The 20,908-nt window shown below is 47.1% G+C and overlaps 2 protein-coding genes across 2 annotated transcripts; both read right to left on the reverse strand.

Moving 5' to 3' along the window:
- Nucleotides 1–263: 263 nt before the first annotated feature.
- On the reverse strand, nucleotides 264–4,356 carry LOC120691224 (omega-amidase, chloroplastic-like). The gene is made up of 10 exons (XM_039974244.1): nucleotides 4,055–4,356; nucleotides 3,829–3,945; nucleotides 2,885–3,109; nucleotides 2,364–2,457; nucleotides 2,022–2,096; nucleotides 1,621–1,699; nucleotides 1,377–1,392; nucleotides 1,187–1,267; nucleotides 713–795; nucleotides 264–621 (listed from the first exon to the last, which is right to left on the reverse strand). The coding sequence occupies exons 1-10, from the start codon at nucleotides 4,256–4,258 to the stop codon at nucleotides 543–545; spliced, it is 1,053 nt and encodes a 350-aa protein (XP_039830178.1). The 5' UTR covers nucleotides 4,259–4,356; the 3' UTR covers nucleotides 264–542.
- A 3,328-nt stretch (nucleotides 4,357–7,684) lies between these two features.
- On the reverse strand, nucleotides 7,685–9,295 carry LOC120692339 (solute carrier family 25 member 44-like). Its single transcript, XM_039975607.1, has one exon. It carries the CDS (start codon nucleotides 8,980–8,982, stop codon nucleotides 7,990–7,992), a length of 993 nt encoding a protein of 330 aa, XP_039831541.1. The 5' UTR covers nucleotides 8,983–9,295; the 3' UTR covers nucleotides 7,685–7,989.
- Between the last annotated feature and the right edge of the window lie 11,613 nt (nucleotides 9,296–20,908).

Below are 20,908 nucleotides of genomic sequence, written 5' to 3' on the forward strand. Positions count from 1 at the left end.
TGCTTCTGGTTCTGGGCTCATGAGCTCCCCATGCCTGCCTCAGCGACTGACACTGTGACAGCGTGTGGCGACCTGCGGGTGGCAGCCAGCATATGTCGTCTTCGGAAGCCCTGTTCTTGATGTGCAGTGCAGTGCAGTGCAGGGACAGCCTACCCTGCCATCATACCCATTTACTCTGGTACTGTGGTTGCAGATGGCAAAACAAATGGGGAGTAGATAGGTTCCAACTCCCACCAGAGAAATTTGTTCAAACTTCAAACTGGTAGAGTCAAGAAAGAAATTAGACGAACATCTTTCATTATCTTTGTTTCATGAAGACAATACATCCTCTTAATACACAGGAGTAATCATCTTTGGCGACTCGGGAGGCTGAAGGTAAGGTACTACAAGTTATTGAGCCACCTTATTCATCTTCTCTTCACAAACCAGCTCGATCGGATCTGTCCAGACAAATGCATGCATGTGCATCTCATGAACGAAGCCGTACGAGTAAGCCTGCAGAGTCAAAGACTCTCCTGCAGTCCTGCTTCGTCCCAGGCTCGCTACTGAGAACCCAGTCTCTGAACATCTACCAGCTGATAGAGATCGCCACGCCGTTGGTATTGCAGAGGAAGAAATTGCCTGGAGATGATTCATGCCACACCCATTCAGCCCAATGTGAGTATACTGTAGATAGGACTACTGGAGAGTGCAGGGATTTCAGTCTGCTTACCTCCTCTGCTCAATCAATGAATAGTCGATTTCTGCTATTATAGTTGTCTCCTCATGCTCAGTCGTTGCAATCACCTCTCCAAACTGAAAGTAAAATGCAAATAGTTAATTATGACGTGACCATATCTGCAACACAGGGTGTGTTTAGTTGGTGAAAAAGTTTGGGTTTTGATACTGTAGCACATTTCGTTGTTATTTGACAAATAATGTCCAATTATGAACTAATTAGGCTTAAAAAATTCAGCTCGTGCTAATCAGTTAGACTATGTAATTAGTTATTTTTTTCAACTGCATTTAATACTCCATGCATATGTCCGAATATTCGATGTGACGGTTACTGTGCAAAATTTTTTGGGAACTAAACAGGGCCACAACTAGTTTTGTGGTGGTGCAGAGTCTTAGTCTGCAAACAAGATATCTGCGGCGGTTAGTGACAGAATTAGAGGCGGAACATCGAAAGCTAAAATCAGCTTACAGGTCCAACAAGAGTGGAGTGTCCCCAAGCAACATAACCTGCACTGGCATCTCGAGCTGGACCACATGTTGCAACAAACAGCTGGGACCAAACAATCGATTAACATTTGAAAGCATAAAGCTGGGAAACAAGAATGATAAGTTACAGTTAAGAAAAATCAAAGACCAGCAAGCGTAGTAGCTCAGCATACCTGGTTATCCGCAGCCCTGGCATTGCAAAAATGATTTCATCAGTAAAGAGGCAAAAGTGTAGTAGAGACACTTCAGATATGTAATTATCCCTAAGAATTATTCAGAAGTTATAATCAACATTCTGACTACATTTGAGCATGTTTTAGGTAAATTAACTAGCATAAATAGGAGTAGTGGTCATTTTAGCTCATACTGTTTCCCTTGCATCGATATCATATCTCAAGGTGCAAATTGATGTATTACCTCGCCCTTTGCAGCAACTCCCAGTGCAATGGCCCGGTAGTCATGTTGAATGCACCAGGATAGCACAACAAATGAGCACCTGCAGTCAACAAAATTAGCTTAGTCTATTTTGCCATTTTTCATTATTTTTCAAATGTCAGAAACAGTAGTAGGCTGTCATAATGTGTTCATGCTTGTTAATAGTAACTAAATCTGAAAACTGAGAACAAAGCAGAATCAGATTATGTTTTACTATGGAATTCTGAGACTGTAATCATTCTACATGTCAAGTAGGTTAGCAGATTCAGTAGTCAAATACAGTGGCACATGCCATGCATTAAGCAAAAGTATAGTTACATCATCAAGTTACAACTTCAATGAGATGACTACAAAACAAAAGGCACTAGACGAGGAAGGCATACCTCTTGCAGCATATAGCATTGCTAATTCCTGGAAGCGGATGTCATAGCATATACCAATACCAATTCGGCCGACATCTGAAAAAAGAAACCAACACTGCCATTGAAATATAAGATATGTTTAAGCAACAAAAACAAAAGACATTTGAAAAGCAAGTGACGCACAGACAACATGCAATAGTATTACTTGAACAAAACTATCCCGACCATCAAACAAGTGCTCTCTATGTAAGACAAAACCAAAGGACCCAAGCACAAAGTTACTGAAGCATGGATGTCCCAATGATCTCATAGCTCCAATCGTACATGCTTCATTTGCTGCAGATGGAGATTAATTGGACAAACCTGTGTCTACAACAGTAGGATTCTGCCCAGCAGTAAGAGTCTTTGATTCCTTGAAAGTAATCTTCCCTGGAATATCAATGTCGAAAAGATGGATCTGCAAACGCAACAGTTTTCATTATCACAACACACTACGACTGAACTAAACTTACAGCTTACATTGAGCACACTGAAAGTGAAAGGGAAAGAAAAAGGGCATGTATAAGATGGACATAAGAAAATTAGCATTCCCCTAAATAGATGGACATGATCAAATGTGCATCTATCAAGTGTCAACATTGCAACGTATTCAGGTTCACGCTCACTAGTGTGGAAATACCACTAGGACCTGCCAAGCTGGCATGATTCAGGTATTACTACGAGTTGGTATAATGTGGGTACAAAATACAAATATACAATATAGCATTAATTAGATAGATAAATTCGACAAAATAGTATGTGCACTGTGAAATGCATCTTTTCGTGAATCTGATCTAATCAATAAGAACAGAAAACTGTATTTCGGCAACCAGTTTCAACAGTACCTTTCTATGTTTACCCTTAAGCTTGCCATCGGAACCGAAGATGCAGCATGTATTGTACAAGTTGTTATTAGAACGTTCAGCTATGGATCCACCAACAAGAGTAATTTGCAAGCTGCGAGCAACCTCCGACATCATTGAAAACGAAGGGGCTGCATCTCCACCAGCCTCAATGTCCTCAGCGTACTCTGGAAAGCTGTCATTTGAATATGGACCATTCCATATCTCCTACATGCATGAAAAATAAGAGATATATGTAAATATAAAAAAGCAGCATAAGCACGGATAACATTTCTGGAGAATGGCCACATAAGAGATGTATGAACATGTGTGCCAATTTACAATGGAAGGGCAAGGAATTTACTATTGTCTAAACCTAGAGACACATAATCACACGAACGAATAAAACACTTGAGTTGTGTCCAAAGCAGGCCCATGATGTACGTTTTGGTGCAAATCTGAACACTATTTTGCATGAGGGTAGCTCATTCCTTCCTGCACCAGTCCAACCCAAATTTTTTTGCTTTGTCATCATATCCTCTCCATGATGCATTTTAGCTAAAATGTGTGTGATCACAACATGACCCTAGGCCCTTGTGGGGGTAGCCAGGTCAAGTAACAAAACCAGACCGACGTGCAGGTGCATAGCTTGGCCATGTAACATTTCAGAATTAGACAAGGCCATGATATGGCACAGTGGACACTACCCCGGTCCAGTGATGCAATCCTCTGCTAGAGGACATAACAAATAACAGTCAAGGCTTGCATCTTCAATAATTGCTGATCAACCTACGAAATGATGTTAAGAACAGACGCTCCTATGCACACATCGTCAAAGAATTAAACAATTACCATCCTAACGGAGAAACCAACTTGACAACTACACAATACTAGTAGTACCAAAGAGCAGATGATGGCAAGAAAAAAAAAACTTGTCCGGGACTTACAGGGAGGAGCACGAGCTTGGCGCCTTTGGCGGCCGCCGCCTCGATGGCCGCACGCGCGTGCGAGATGTTGCGAGCCTTGTCCGCCGTCACGGAGAGCTGGCACAGCGCCACCTTGAACTGCACTCACAGAAGATAACCCACTGCAGGGTCAGATCAAACCCTGACGTAGCTCAAAACTCAAAACTCAAAACCGAAGGAGGAATCCGAAGCGGGAGGTAGGTGTCACCTTGGAGAGAGGCGGGGTTGGGAGCTCGAGCGCGGGAGGGGAGCGTGCCTCCTCCGGGCGGAAGGAGGAGGGGGCGGCGGCCATGACGGAGATGCGGCGGAGCGGGGGGCGGGAGGAGAGGAGGCGGGCGCGGCTGGCGGAGCACGTCAGGCGCGGGGCGAGGAGCGCGGCGGCAGTGGATGTGGATGTGGCTGCGGCTCTCATCTCATGGGGAGTGGCGTGGCGAGGTGTAGCGGCTGGCGAGGAGGCGTGCGCCGCGACGGCGACCGGAGGGGGGAGTGGTTGGGCGGATGGACGGGCATCAGCTGCTCGTGGGCCCGGTTTGTCAGTGTCTGCAATCGTTTTGTGAACATGGGGTTGTTGCTGACAGCACTTTCCGTGCCGGTTTTTTTTTTTTTTGATCAAACATACCTGTATTACGATTTAAGGAAAACATACACGTACATGGGACAGAACAGGTATGCTCTAGAAGGATACAGAAGGGACATGCAACCCACCCAACTAGCACAGAGGACCCTACATAAGCAGAAAATTACAAGGAGGTCCCTAGTTCCTAGGGTGCTTGCCGAACTCGCCGTCCGCTGCCAGACACCAACGCCGAAGCCGACCGTGGAGCCTGATGACAGGAAGCAGCACCCAACGACCAGGAAGAACGCCTTCTCGCCGTAGCTTTGATTGGAGCCGCAGTAGCATCCCATCCCTAAGAACGGGAAGATCCAAACGGATGTCGCACGTCGGCCGGGGATACACCCCGCGTCCCCCTGGCCCAGGACCAAGATACACCGCCGGAAAACGACGTGGAAACCCAGGCCCTCGCACCTCAACACATCCACATCCACCAACATCCCTTCCCCTTCAACAAACAGAACAAAAGCAAGGCCGCCGGCGACGACCTTGGGCAAAACGACGACGACACCGCAGCACCGCGTCGACAAGAACTCCACACCCCTCTGAAGACGGAGAGGAAGGGGGAGTACCTTATTCTCACAAAACCGGCCGACTCCTCCGCCTCGTCGGTCAGCACGGAGAAACAAACCCTAACTGTACAATAGGGACAAGAACTCCATCGCCAGCAGAGAAGACGCGATCCACCTCGCTTCCGAGGCCACGAGGGCCGACGGAAGCGAAGCGGATCGACGCTCTCGCCGGCGAGGAGACAGGATCCGGCACCGCCGCTCTTTCCGCCTCGCAGTACTGTAGAAGGGGAGAGATGAGTATTGGAAGTCTCGCCCCCCTTTCCGTGCCGGTTTGATGACAAGGACCGCGCCACGCCGCCACCAACCGTTTAGATGCCCATCGCCGTGCAAATCCGGTCGCCGGCGGCGTCCAGAGTCCACAAGCTTCATGGAATCTTTTTTTCTGCGAGTCACGCAGTGCGGGAGGAGATGCTCCTGGGCTTAATTATTTCTTTGCCGCGGCTGCGGGCCGCGTAGAAACAAGAAGAGAGAGAGAGAGAGAGCTCCTCCAGAATCCAGCCCATCTGGGCCTGTCTTGTCGCTGGTTGCAGCCCAAGCATGGAAACCCTCCTTTGCTATTTCCAAGCTAGCCCATGAACTCGTGTGCTGCTATTTTGGTGCCCAGCACAGTGCAAGCCCAGCTTAAATCCTGCGTATCTGAGCTAGCACTGAAGAAGGGAAGGGGGAAAACCATTTCGTACCCTATCTATCTATGTCAGCTTAACCATCAGGAACTCGGTATGTGTAAAATGGGATGCAGATGATATCATATGCTAGGAATGTGTCGCCGTCTTCGCCTGGTCCTCACTCCTCAGTACTACAAAAATTGGTTTACCGACCCTGCAAGGCGGATACTGATGAAACCGTCAGTCCCCGTCAGTCTGGTAGCATCGCCGGGGTCAGGTCAGCTCCCGTGTGACTGGCTCTTGTTGCGCGTTCAAGTCTTGAACCTCGATTAATTAGAGCGTCTTTTTCCGAGCATCAAGTCATCAGCGCCACCGCAAAAGGTGCAGCGTGGAATGTAAGTGCGAGGATTGACACGATCGTCGTCATCGCACGCAACCCCGGGCACGTTTTCGCTGCAGGTCGCTGTTAGCCGTGAACGAGGGGCGGCGACATACGCTTTGGTTCAACCGTGCCTTGCCCTGGGCTCCAAGGAGATGGGAGGAATTTGCACTTTTGCAGTTGCAGGCGGGCATGACTCTGTCAGAGTTTCCCTCAAGAAGAAGGAGAAGAAGATGACTCCCGTCCTCAACTCCTCATCCCGCTCCCGTTCTCGTGCCTCTTCGAAGCACAGTTATACTATTATTAGTGACTTGCTCGAGCCACGCATGATCGATTGCTGCTAGCTGCAAAGCAGGTTAGGCTTACCGTCGACGGGTTAAGCTTCTGCTGGTTCCGGCGAGAAAAGAACGCACGCGGCTGCGAAAGCTTGGAGGATGCCATCACAGGAGGCCAGCCACGGGGGCGGCCGTTGCAGGAGGAGCCAGATGCCAGGCAAATCTAGGACCGTGCGGCCTCCTGAATTCGACGTCCTGGTTGCGAGCACGAGAGATGAGACCGCACGTCTGCAACCTGGAGTCCATAGCCTATCAATTTGCGAGTCAAGCAAGACAAGCGCGATGCGGGAGGAGGAGAGAACCATTCCGAAGAAACGAAACGAATCAAATCCTCCTTGGCGGCATCACCGGTGTCCGGTGCCCCATACCATCATGGCCCACTGCCCACACCGGGTGTCCAGGCTCAACGAACCGCGCCGCGCCGGATCCGGTCGGAGCGACGCGCGCCCGCGCCACGGACCAAGCAGAGGCAGAGGCCACCAGCGTCGCTGTCCCTAGCAGCGGCCTGGCCCGCGGCCCACGCGATCGATCCCGTCCGGCTGCGAATCATGCGAGCCGGCGCCCCCTGTTTTTCTATGCGGTGACGGGTGCTTGAAGCGGCGTTGCCCCTGTTCCTGACGCGTGATTGAGTTGCCAATGCCCAGGTTTCTCGAGCCTTATTCGCCCGATCCAACAAGTCAAGCAGTCGCTGGTGTGTGAGAATTGGGGAGCACGAGTTTTGTTTTAGTTTATCCGCTAATAGCATGATGATGAAGAAGCCTGGTATGGTAAGCATCGCCACCTGCCGCCTGATCACTACAGGTGTTCAAATCCGCATTTCTTTCGCTGTCATCCTTAGCCTGCCTTTTTCCTCCGTTTAATTAATCCTGCGACTGTATCCTGCTGGCTCCAGACTCCAGTAGCAATTAGCAAGGCAGGCCGCGTCTAGCACTTGCTTGCAGCAGTTGCAAACTCGCAGTCCTCTCAAGTGACCAAACTCAGAACGGGTCGCGACCATCACTGGCGCACTCATCCTGCGAACGAACTTTTCCAGCGCTTCCATTGTCTTCCTTTCCTAGATTCCAGGAATCCGGAGGTTCATCGAAGTGGCACTGCCTTTGTTCCGATGTGCGCGAATCACGGCAACAAAGCCAAGAAAACGGTGAAGAGACGCCACGCGACCGCAGGCACGAACCCACCGAACGAGTCATCCATTCCAAGAAGCAAAAGCCATGACAGCGATGCAGCTAGTGCACAACACTCACAGCAGAGTAGGCAGGCAAGCTTCACTACCACGATGTGTCACCCATTGATAAATGCTGTTATGCAGATGCATTATTAGAGCACTCAACAGGGAAATCAAGCAACCAACAGCAGTTTTCAAGTTTTGACCGGAAATTCTTCTCTCCATAAAAGCTTTCATCATCATCATCAGAGGCAGCAGCTAGAGGCATGAAACTGCAGCGCCAGAGCAAAAGCAAGCAAAAATTCTGCATCCTAAAACCCCCCTTTTCTAGTTCTAGTTCTAGTTCTTCCTCCTGCCCACCCCCTCCTATAGCGCCAGATCAAGAAACGGGAACGGCAAATAGCTTGAGAATATGTACAAGGTCGCGTCATCACTTGACGATCATCACTGCTACGGTTAGGGACGGAGGAAGATCTAGCCCATGGAGCCCTCCTTCGCCGACAGCCGCTTCAGGAACTCGTAGGTGGTCACCATGGTCGCCGCCGACAGCGACATGGACCCCCACCTCGGCCCGAGCCCGCGGTAGCACGCCGCCCACCCGCCCTCCTTGAGCAGCCCGCGCATGGTGCTCGCCAGCGTCGGGCGCGCCGCGTCCGCCCCCATCACCTGGAGCCGCGTCTTCACGGTGTCCAGCGGCATGGTCACCAGCGCGGACGCGCCCCCGGCCAGCGCGGCGCTCGCGCCCTGCACGGCCATCAGGGACGGGTAGCTCTCGGAGCGCTCGGCGCCGACGACGCGCCAGAGGAACCGCTGCGCCATGGCGTAGGACGACCACCACACGGCGTTGGACGGCGCGTAGGTCAGGATGGAGAGGCCGAACCCACGGTACAGGCCGCGGACGCCGTCGGCGACGAGGATCTTCCGGAACGCGTCCGCGCCGCCGCGGTAGCGGCAGGTGGCGGAGGTCTGGACCATCAGCCGCTGGCTGATGACGTCCACGGGGGTCCACACGACCTGCGCGGCGACGGCGGCGGAGACGCCCGCGGCCGCGGAGGCTGCCGCCGACGCGGCGGGCTCGGAGACGCCGAGCCGGACGGCCGCGGAGCCGACCGAGCTCTTGGTGGCCTCGAGCGCCGCCATGTAGAGCGCGCGCGCGGGCACCGTGCCGGCCAGCGACGCGCCGAACCCGCGGTAGAACCCTCTCGGGCCGTCCCGCCGGAGGATGGCGGCGGCGGTCGCGGTGGCCGCCGCGGGCGGCGGCGCCACCTGCAGGTGCGTCTTGACCACCACGGCCGGGTACAGCGCCGCGGACACGCCCGAGAAGAGCGCCGCGCCGAGGACGAAGAACCGCGACTTGTCCAGCATCTCCCAGTTCACCTCCGCCGGCAGCCGCCGGATCTCCTCCGCCGCCGCCGCGGCCGCCGCAGTGCCGCTCTCCTCCTCCATGTCCACGGCACTAAAGCTCATCGTTTCCTCCACTTTTCCTACTGTACCAGCAACTCCCGCCTACCACCAAAACCCAAATCAAACCTCGCACCCAAGAATCTCAAGCCAGCACCAGATGAACCGCCATGTCGCCCCTACATATCCTCCAGCCACCCACGGCAGCTTCTCGCTCCGGCGATCACGCACCCAGCGCAGCGAGCGAACCAGGGCCGAGAAAAGGAAGAGGAGCGCTTCGGATCCTTGAAAGTTGAAACGGAAGACTAGCCAGGCGAGGTGAGGAGCAGCGCGGAGTGTGCGATTCTTCGGGATCCCGAGGGGGTGAGTGAATATTTATACGGAAGGTTGTTGGCGTGGCCTCACCCGCACTGCCTTATCGGGAGGGGGAGATGCCCGGACGGAGACCGGCACGTGGCCGCGGAGATGCGTGTCGGGACGCTGGCTTTATCGGTTACAGTTGCCAGAGGTGACCGGTGACCGCCGGTGGGACGGTGGGCGTCGCCCATTGGTTGATCTCGCGGGAAGGTGGCCACACCGTCTGTGTGAGAGGCAGGGTTAACCATTTCGTTTTCGTTGCAAATCCCGGTGATTAGCGGAAACGAAATTTCGTTCCGAAATTTCGGTAAATTTCGGCGACTTTTGGCCGAAATTTTTTGAATTTTGAATTTTCAAACGAAATTTTCCGAAAAATACCGAAATTTTTTTTCCCGGTAAGTAGCGAAAACGAAATTTTTCGCCGAATTTCGGCGAAATTTCGCCGAAATTTCAAACCCTGGTGAGAGGACGCCCAGTTTTAATGCGCGGGTTGCAGTTTGGATAGGGATGGTTTAATTTTTCGTGACGAATTTAATGACGGTAATTAATCGATGATTTGCTACAGTGATACTAAAGTATCATCCTCTAATCGCGCGGTCAAAAGACTCATTAGATTCTTCAGGGTCACTAGCGGGGTCTGGAGTTGGTTTTGTAAACTGATTTTGTTTGACACCGTAATAAACGGTCAAAGTATCACTATTCACTAGGACGCTACAAAACAAACGGGGCAGTGTTGCGCACACAGAGACACGGAGCTCGCCCACAAGAAAATCGAGAGATGGATCATGGATCGCCGACGAGCCGGCCCAAATATTTCTGCGTGCTTATCACTCCTGGGCAGATCCGAACTTTTTTAGCCAATAGGGGTTGATTTGAAGATGACAACGTTCTTGCACTATTGGCAACTGGAGATTAGAGCTGGATTTGCAGGTAGCACTAGTTTTAGAGGCACAAAAGTTTGATGCCGTGATCAGAGAGGTTCAACGGTAAAGCTCTATTGTTTGTTAGAAACTTGCTGGACATTTGTATATGGTAGTCGAAAAAAGTGTCAGTGTTCAAGCATGAAACGGCTAGACCTTTGCGTATCTGCTTTGGATGAGTTTGGGTAAGCTTACTTGTAAAATACTCCACGCAAATAAAAAAAGGTGCGTGGGATTTGACGTTTAGAAGAGGCAAATGTTATTCACTCCTTTCGCTTGGCTATGGCTGATGGCTAGTGCTAATTTGTTATGAAAGAACAGTACTGCTGATTGGCTGACAAACCAAACGAACAGAACGATTGATATTGCTAAATACCAATGTGATTGTGTGGACGCTCGCTTATAACAAGTTAAGAACATTTAGGTTGTGAAAAGGAGTATTGATCGATGTATTACATTTCTACATACTACGTGTGTAGTGGGACTAGCAAGGTACTAGTGTCCCAACACCAACTTAGGGTGTGTTTAGGTCGCGAAATCTTTTAGATTTGGGTACTGTAGTATTTTTGTTGTTATTTGGCAATTAATAACTAATCATAGACAAATTAGATTTAAAAGATTTGTCTCATCATTTACAGATGAATTGTGTAATTAGATATTTTTCAACTGCATTTAATATTCTATGCATATGTCCGAAGATTCGATGTGACGGATACTGTAGGAAAAAATTGAGAACTAAACAGGACCTTATTGCGAAATTTTATCGGCTTGATCTCACGTGAGCCACTTGACATTTTCTGCTTAATATAGCAGTGTTCTAGCCGAAAAGTAGTTTGTTGGAAATTTGTGATCAGAATAACAACCTAGATCTGCAAGGTAAATAATTTCCACAAATTAGATATAACATACCAAATAAATCATGTACCGTGATTGGCAGGTACACCTAATGTTTCCATCTACAAATCGGCTTCGGTCCCACAATGCTGTATATAAATATGAGGCAGAAGGGTACCCTCTCTAACCTTAATCAGTTAATCTCATGATTAACTTAAACACCAATCAATTAGGGCACTAGAGGGACCGGAAGCGCGACTTTCTCATCTACTTCGTGGCAGGCACCGACGGAAGTTGCTGCTTATCATCGACATCAAGATCTTCATCAACAAGAGATATAAATCTCTCTAATTGGTGAAGATTAAAATCCACTTCTACATCAGCCCTACTGCTACGACAACAGAGGCGTTCATGGATTCAAGAAGCTCTGGTTAGTTTAATCTAAGATTTTCGCATTAAATTTAATTAGTAATGATGATTAGACTAAGCTAAAATCCTATTCATGATTAATTAAATCCAACATAGTTAACCAAAACCCTTCTAACAATCACAAATAGTCAATGTTTTCCTAAACGCTAAACGGTACACGGGCGGTGACCCTCCGTTTACCGTTTAGAGTGTTTAGACGCCATTTAGACGGCGTCTAGACGGATTAAACGGTTTTGCTACTGTAGCAAAGTTTCAACCGTTATATATATATATATATATATATGTCAATTTTTCATATAAGACACAGAACATGTACAAAACATGAGAAGGGAACAAGAACATGAGTCACAGAACTGCACATACCTTGCATAATTGGAGTTTCTGAACTTGCATAACTCCATGTCCACTCCTTTGACTCCATATAATCTATGCACATATATGAGAAAATAAATACTGTCAGACAAAGTTATAAGTATTTGGCCGTTTGCAAACTAAAGCCACATGCATTAATATAAAACTATGAAAGTTCACATCACAATTCAGTTCAGAAATCAGAATTAGTAGAAGTGGCAAACATTAGGCAAATCACAAATGGTTCACAAACAACCAACACACAACATAGTTCTCAAGTCACAACTCACAAGTCACAAGGCACAAATAGAAATAGGACAGCCGACAGCATTACACAAATCACACACATAATAAAAAAAGGCTCTGATCATATCATATGACTTGGAGCAGCTCAATTGTCACTAGTCCCAACCCCCTCCTCTGCCTCATAGCCTGCTGTGACCACATCTTCTTGGTCAGATTCAAACTCAATTTCTTCCTCATTAATAGGATCATCCTCAGGTTCAGAGTATATGTCTTCTTCAATCTCTCTTGGCTGATTCAGTCTTGCACTTCTCCGAAGTCTAGTGACTTCCTCAGCACCACAAGTTTCTGCAATTAGCTGCCATGTCAGCCCTGTAACAGGATCAACATCACTGTTTTCATCCTCTTCTCCACCTTCCACAATCCATCCTTGAGCTCGGAGGCCGCGTCACAGGAACATGCTCGGAGGCGGCATCGCGGGGCGTGCTCGGAGGCGGCGTCGGCTGCTGGTCGCCGGCGCGCGGGCGAGAGCTGGCGGCGTGCGCTCGGAGGCGGCGTCGCGGGGCGTGCTCGGAGGCGGCGGCGCGGCCGAGACCTGGCGGCGTGCGTACGAGCTGGGGGAAAATCCCCTCTGAACCCTAGCCCTTTCTACTTGTACCCGCCCCATCGCCCGCCAAGTTTCCTGCCGTTCCGTCCCGCCCCGCGTGCTGCTCCCGCCAGCCGATTTCGGCACTCGGCCATCACCTAAACGCGACGGGAGACGGCCGTTTCGGCGTCCAGACGCGTCTCCCTGCCGTTCCGTTTAGGACGTCTTCAACGCTTTTTTACGTTTTTGACCGTGTAAACGGAAAACCCGTTTAACAGCCCGCCCAGGCCCTAAACTCCACGGTGCCCCGTTTAGGATAACAGGGCAAATAGTTGAGCCTCCACTAAATTCATGCTTTTGGGTGCACATGCCGAAATGATCTAAAAGCTGTATTCCGGTACATCTTCCAATCTAACAAACAGAAAAATAACCCCTGTTTAGTTCTAAATTTTTTTCAAGATTCTCCGTCACATCATGATTGGATACTAATTATTAAATAAAAACGAAAGTGTTACATTAGCCAAACCAAAAAAAGTCATGCGCCAAGCATAGAACTAGGCTAGTAGTATATTTGTATATGGTGCCACAGTGCCAGTAGTAGCCCATAGTTCGATTTCCCTTTCCTTTTGTCCTCCGGAGATGCTACGGACGCAGGAGCGCCATCAAACTTGGTCCAAGCCCTCTGACGCCTCCGCCTCCGCCTCCGCCTCCCACATCCACCCCTTGTCGTACCCAATGACGGGTGGGTCCTCATACGGCTCTGTATCGCCCGCGCAGACCGACCTGAGGCGATGCCGACGGCCCGACGCCGTTCCGGTTCGTTGGGCGCCCGTAGAGTTGGAGGATCCATGGGCCGCGCGCAGATCTAGTGGGCGGGGCCGGGCCCAGCGCGGCCGGCCGTTGGATACCGAGGGGCCGCGCCCACACGCGCGGCCGGCCGTGGCGGGCTGGCGGCCGCCGCCGAGGCCGCCGTCTTGGCTCGGCTGGCTCCACGCGGCGAACCGGCTGGCTCTCTGTTGCGGACCGTGACGTGTCTCGTCATCGCCTGGCTGGTTCCTTTCACCCTGGATGCAGAACCTGTTTGTGTTCGGCACGTTGCGGTGCTTGCTGTGAACCTGTGAGATCACGAACTGTTTGAAATTTGATCGTTGCTTCGGAAATCCCGTTGCTTTGAACTTCCAACTGAAATCAGATTTCGTGCGAGCAGACACCGAAGCACATGGGTTTTGCCCGAAGAAGGTGGCGAGTGTTCCGATGCTCGGAACCAGCCGAAACAAGGGGAGGTGAAAACCGTTAACCGTTACAGTAGATTGCTTTTTAACAGCACGTGAACTTCGAAAATTTGACTAGATTAGTGTGCCGGTAAACTACCGAATCCAGGGATCGAGTGGTCAACGTCTAGAGATTAGATCGTAACCGTATACTCCCACTATCCGTTACAGCAGACTCCTTTTTAACAGCACGTGAACTTCGAAATTTTTTCTTGTACAGGAGATTGTCGTCGGTGAAGCTTCATGTCGTCTCCCTCACATGACGCCACAATGATCAGTACGACGTGCCCGTCGTCTGCAGAACCAAACTGGCTCTACCGATATCACGAAGGATGCGATCATATTTTCTGTGTGTAGATGTAGGTCTGCATATGTGTGCAGGGGTGTGAGTGTGTAGTGCACTTCTGTACGCGTATAAGAACAGATACTACATCTGTACCCAGAGAAGGAGGCTTCAAAAAGTGGTCAACATCTAGAGATTAGATCGTAACCGTATTACTCCCACTATCCTTAATTATTAGCTGTGTTAGTTTTTTGTGCCAAGATATATATTAGGTGTATAGCAAAATTTATTAGTAATTTTGAACAGAGGGAGTAGTAAACAAATTAAATAGCGCAACAAGTAGTATAGAGCTGAAGATTTTTTTAGAGGAGCTACGAATTGAACTAGGAATGTTGAGCTGAAGAAAACCATATAAGAAAAATTATTTACTCTCTCCATCCCAAAATATAACTACGTTTAGAATTTCCAAAATCAAATATTTTCAATTTTGACTGTAAATAGCAAAATAACCGTAGAGACTAATAACAAAAAAATATATTATTAGATTTAAGGTGAAATCAACTATTACAATAAGTAAACTTTTCTATTCAAATAATTTATTTTTATAGATGTTTGTTGGCCGAAGTTTAAAAAATCAATTTTCAAAAAATCTAAACGTAGCCATATTTGAGGATGGAGGGTGTAGTTCAACGTCACGGTCGAGCAACAAGCGGGGAGACGAGACGACAGAACGATAGCTGCCTACCTCGGTCGGGTCCGACGGCACTGAAGAAGCTCTCGTCGGGACTCATCCGAGGGGCTAAGCTACTCCTCTCCCTACTGTGGTCGAAAGGGCTGCCCATCTCAATGTCACTGGATGCGTCCCCTGCCCCAACCGCGGAGCCACGAAAGGGTAATCAAAAAAATTGTTGGGAAATTCCACAAGCCTACGTTGCAGGTGAGCACAGCGTAGCTTTTTTCTAAAAGATCACACCCTTGTATAGTTCTATATACTAGAAAGGTCTGTGGCTTTGCCGCGAGAGGCTCTATCTCGTATTGTAGTATTGTAATTGATACGAACTTTAGTTAATGCATGTTGTAGTTTTTTTCAAGCAACATAGTTAAGATAAATTCATCATTTCGTTTTTTTTTGCATAGGTGTCATGGTCTGCAGCCCCCTGTTGCACTTGATATATATTTTGAGTATTTTATAATCGTGACGATATTGTTTAAGTAGTATATTAATTTGGGTATCGAAATGGAGCTATGACATTTGTTGTCTATTTATTATAGTGAAAAAGGGGTAAAACAATATATTTGTGAGGGTGGAGCATAATTAGTTTGAAACTTAATGTATTTGCGAAATCATATTGCAATTGGTGTTATTTTTTAGGAAGTAGTGGTTATTTTAAAATATGACAAACGGTGATATTATGTTGAATGAATTACAAAATGATTTGAATTTAGAAAACTTTGCTATATAGTAAAGTTGTAGATTTTAAAATTCTAGGCAACTTTTGTGTTGATCATGTTTTGATTTGAAGATGTTTAAACTATTGGTACAACAGGTGCCATGTAAGCATTTGTGCAACGAATTGTAAAAGTATTTGAAGTTTATAATTTTCTATACCAAAGTTATAGTTTTTGAATTCTTCATCAAATTATATGTTGAGAGAATCAACACGTTTTGGTGCTCAAATTGTAAGTATAATGTTGATCATGTAGAAATAACAGATGGAACAGATTGTGATTTGATTTGATTAAAATTTGAGGGTATTTCTAAAAAAATCCTGAGAGAGGATCAGGATGGCGGGTTGATTTTATAAAGCATAAGATTTTCTTTGTAAATTTCCCAGAACCTGGATTTTTGGACTGCGAGTTGATTTCGATAAAAGTTAAGAATCTTTTTTGCAAAATTTCTTAAGAGAGGAGACCGTGACCGTACCGTGAATTGGTTCCTCTAAAATTTGAAGTTGTTTTTTTAAATGACCAAGAAAAGCATAATCCGAACCATCCGCCTGGCTGATCCGATGGCCGGGAATTACTAGTGATGTGGCCATACTGGTTTGCTCTGTTTTAGTGCATGAATCATATATAGAGATACGGAAGAATGATCACCAGCGCGCCCGTACGAAAGAATCGAGAATGGACTACATTATCTCCTTTCTTTTATGGATCGCAGCTTTATGATGAAAAGGATCAGATCAGTGTGCCTTTTTGCAGTGGATTTTGTCGTGTATATAAAAAACGAAGAGACGATGACAGTGTGAGTTTCTTTCTATTTTGAGAGGAAAGACAATGACAGTGTGACTCTGTGAGTGTGTGTTTTGTTTGCTCGCGCATGGCCCGGTTCGTCTGTTCCCTACCACGCGTTACCTTGTCGAAGAAGGTACGTGGGCTTCAATATTTCGACCTCGGCCATGGGAAGTGGACGAGGTAGAGGAAAGAAGCCCGGCAATGAAGGACGTTTTCTTTTGGGCCCCTTTCGTTTTCGCTTCCCCTGCGCCGGGGCTGGCCGCTCATCTCTGATTCTCTACACATCATCCATCTTCCTCCGTCGTCTCAAAGGGGGAAAAACGCGGCCGGAGCGATGCGGCCGCAAAGAGGCGGAGCGGAATGGAGAGGCGGAGCGGGCCGTGGCTGCGCCGCCGCCGGGAGCAGCCTCAGGCGACATGAGCGGTGCCCCCTGCTGCAGCAGAGGTAACCTGCTGAATGCTGATGAAGCCGCGTATGTAGGCGCGTACTCCCCTTTTTGTTTCCTACAGATAAAAGCGACATGCATGTTTGAAAAGGATTCTAAACTGAAGCCTAGCAAGTTGTGTTGTCATGCTTCATGGCCAATTCAACTGTGACCTGCCTTTGGCTAGCTAGCTACTTCCTTCCCGAGTCTTAATTATGATGTGTTGGGAGCATTTACATTCCTAAATATTGTTCACACCGCCATGTTGGCATGTTCACATCATGACATTTCATCTGAAGTTTCTTCGTTCCGAGAAACATTGACTCTTGATCGCTACTGCTTGTCTGACTGATGAGACTCAACCAAATTATAGGTTGTGTCAGTGTAACACAAGCTACAGAATTACCATACAACCGACTGAACTCACTTGCTCGCCTCTGTTTCCTTTACCCATCTTGATGTGGATCTGTGATGCATTCAACAGCTCCTAGCCCGTTCTTTGAACTGCTCTCCACCCAATAAATTGAATTTTTTACTGACACTTTGATACCACACTGTCACATTCCTAGTGTTCTTCAGTTATGCTTATCACAATTGGAACTGGTTAATTAATGGAAAAGTCCGATTTACACCCGCGAACTATTGCAAAAGTCTGTTTTTCAACCTTCAACTATAAAACCGGACAACATAGATCATTCAACTATAGAAACTTGGCAAATTTGACCTTTGGGTGGTTTTGAAGGTGGTTTGCTTTCTTAAAAATAAAAATAAAAAACTAAAAGTATAAATAATTTATTTTAAATCAGAAAAATATGAAACTAGTACTAATTTTTTATAAAAATATAACGTATCCATTATTGCTTCATTTGAATCTTAGTTATTCAAAAATAATAGGTATAACTATAAACAATAAAATATTATGAACATTAAAAAATTAGGTTTGAATAATAGACAAGTCTTGTGCCAATAGATAGGTTACATTTTTAGAAAACTTTTAATACCCATTTCGTAATTTTTTGACTTAAAATAAGTTACTTATGAATTTTTTAGTTTAGAATTGAGTAATTCACAAAATTCAAAACCACCTTCAAAACCACCTAAGGGGCTAAATTTGCTCGGTTTCAACAAGTTGGATGATCTCTGTTATCCGGTTTCATAATTGAAGGTTGAAGATCAAATTTTTGTGATAGTTCAAGGGTGTAAATCATACTTTTTTCTTAATTAAACCAACCTCAATTCATGATAGAATGCTGGAATGCCATTACTTATGCGGATTACTGCTCGCATCACATACATATACATGAACGAAAAGGGTTTGAAATTGCCAGCCTCCAATCTCATCTGAGATGTGATCTTTCTTTTTTGACTTGTACGATCACCTGATCTGATCTACTTACCTTTCCTCCACAAGATGTTTATGCCCTTGTGGATCCTTTTTTTTTTAAAAAAAACTGTTGTCCTCTCTCTCTCACCAGACTAATCACATGGCGCCAGTACAATTTACAACTAGATTAGTATTACCAGTACACAAATATAGTACTGTTAGGTTGTCAGTTCAGAACATGGATAAGATTAGCCGTTGGAGAGGCTGTCGTTCGCCGTCCAGCGTCCAGCGTAAAGGTGAGGAGTGAGGGAAGCATTACGTTTTGTCGTACTAATAAAATACCTAATCATATGCAATGTAGCATAGCTTTGGCCAAATGGTACAATTAGTGGATAAGGATCGAGGAGGGCACTCAAGTTTGCCATTATATGTATCCCATCTAGAATGTTCTAATTGGCCGAGCATTAGGGTTTGAAAGTTCAAAGCCCGTTGCTTTTATGCAGCTAGTGCCCGTGCCGTGGCATCACGTGTGTTTTGATGGTTTGCACAACAGTGGTTAACCTTGTATAATGCGTGATTACGACTTAATCCTATATGAAGGATGTGCTTATCCGAAGTGCATGTGACTCAGTTGACTTCGTGAATTGGTATATTATTTCTTAAACTAGTATTATTGCAATTCATTCTTTCCCAAACATTTTTATTTTGACGTAGAATTCATTCTTCGAGCTCTTGAACAAACTAGAATAAGTCCCCTGCAAGTTTTGGCTATATATCCGAACAACGAGAATTTGGCCTATTCAGTGTTAAAGTTCACTAGTTCAAGAAAATACCCATTCTTTTTAGTGGAAAATATATATTTTTCATGCCTTGAGTTTATCACAAAGTCATGCCTGACGAATCTTGTTTGTATTTGTTATTAGCTAACAAAAGCAGCACGGATATTTTTGGTGTAAAGTTGGAGTATTAAATGGTACACGTCATGATCCCCCACCAGCTTAAACTGAAAAACAATTCTAAAATATCTTATCAACGATTATGTGAGAACGTTGTCACGAATCTTATAACTGTATTAAACAATGATGGATGCGCGAGGATGGACATCTCCAAAACCTAGTTAGCTCGGAATCTTGTGTAATTGATTCCGGCTGAGAGCCACTGTCTAATAGTACTAGGTTTTAGGACCTTCTAGACCTATTACAGAAATAAAACAATTTATACAATGAGAACAAAAGGATTTCGAGCGGAAAAGCATTTGGAGATGGGTCCATCAATCAGTCTACGCAAGGAAGTAGACAAAGGCAGAACCGGAGAAGAGGAAGAAAAAGCAGCATGGCATCGGGGTGACTCACCAAGCCTTGCCACAAGTGGCGGCTGCGCGACATGCCGCGATGGCGTCCCCCCGGCTACTGATCTGAAAGCTACAGATGCATATCTTTCTTTAATGACTGAATCTTGGTCGCGGGCGTACATTTGGCCACATCATCATGATATCAGCCTGCAAATGTGAACCATCGGATGGAAATCTGTCGGTGCAGGTAATTGCAGTGAGTAGCCTGAGTCTTGGCTTCCTGAAAGGCCTAGATGATTCTAGAGAAGGTTAAGAGTTATCTGGCAGGTAAATAAATTTTCCTATCATCTTGTAACAGGCCATAACAACGTCATCCCATACCTTCTCACAACGCAATCCTGCACATTGTGCTGGACCGGATCATCAACGCCTTTAACAGAAGCTACAAATTGTTTCTTCTTCTCGGTCTTTTTCTTCCCCTGGCGAGAACAAGCGCGGCTTGAAAGTTTGTCTAGAGCAATCGTGGGCCTCGACGTCGCGAGCTCCTGGAGACTCGTCTCTGTTTCTCCTCACGCTGGCCATCTCCATATGCTCTTCCTATGGACTCTACTTGAGTAGAGCTCAGCAGGCCCCTCGTCTCCCGCAGCTTTCTCCTCCGGCTGCCACATCCGATCCGCATCGAACTCCGCTCCCTCTCTCTTACCAAGTTGTACACACGCCGACCGACCGGGGGCGGTACCTTGCTGGCCGCAGCTGGGGACTGGCCGGGGCGACGACGAGTAGAGGCGGCGCCAGGCCACGGCCAGATACAGGCGGGGATTAAGCGGCTGCGGCCACGGCCAGACAAGGGCGGGCCGGTCGCGGCCGCGAATAGACAGAGCCAGGCAGCGGATGGACGGGGCCAAGCGGCGCCTGGCCACTCGCGGCGGGGGAGATCGGGCCGACGGGGAAGGGGATCAGAGCCCAGACGTGGAACTTGTCATGGAGTTCAGCCTGCAGCCCCCACAATGCCCACCGAATCACCTGTTTCCTTCCAGTGCGCACAATAAAAATTGAACTTCAGACTATTGATATAAATATTGTAGTTTTTGTTGACTATACCTCTGCCCATTCTCTTTTTCTGTTGTCTTCACATCCTAACATTAACCCTTCTCTGTTTTTTATATGATTAATTGGTATCTAAAAAAATGAAAGAAAAAATAAATCTGAAGCTTTTTATATGATTAATTGGTATCTAAAAAAATGAAAGAAAAAATAAATCTGAAGCTCTTCAGTACACAGACTTTGTGAAGTGTGTAACTGGTACTACTTAGCTACATGAACATATTTGAAACCTCCACAACTTAATATATGCACATACATGCCTGATAAATATGTGTGTACGTACACTATCCTCGCTGCGGGCCTATTTCTGCGCGGCGTTGCCGCGCACCGTTCTAGTGTT

This window comes from Panicum virgatum, chromosome 9N, assembly GCF_016808335.1.
Source record: "Panicum virgatum strain AP13 chromosome 9N, P.virgatum_v5, whole genome shotgun sequence".
Classification (NCBI taxonomy): Eukaryota; Viridiplantae; Streptophyta; class Magnoliopsida; order Poales; family Poaceae; genus Panicum; species Panicum virgatum.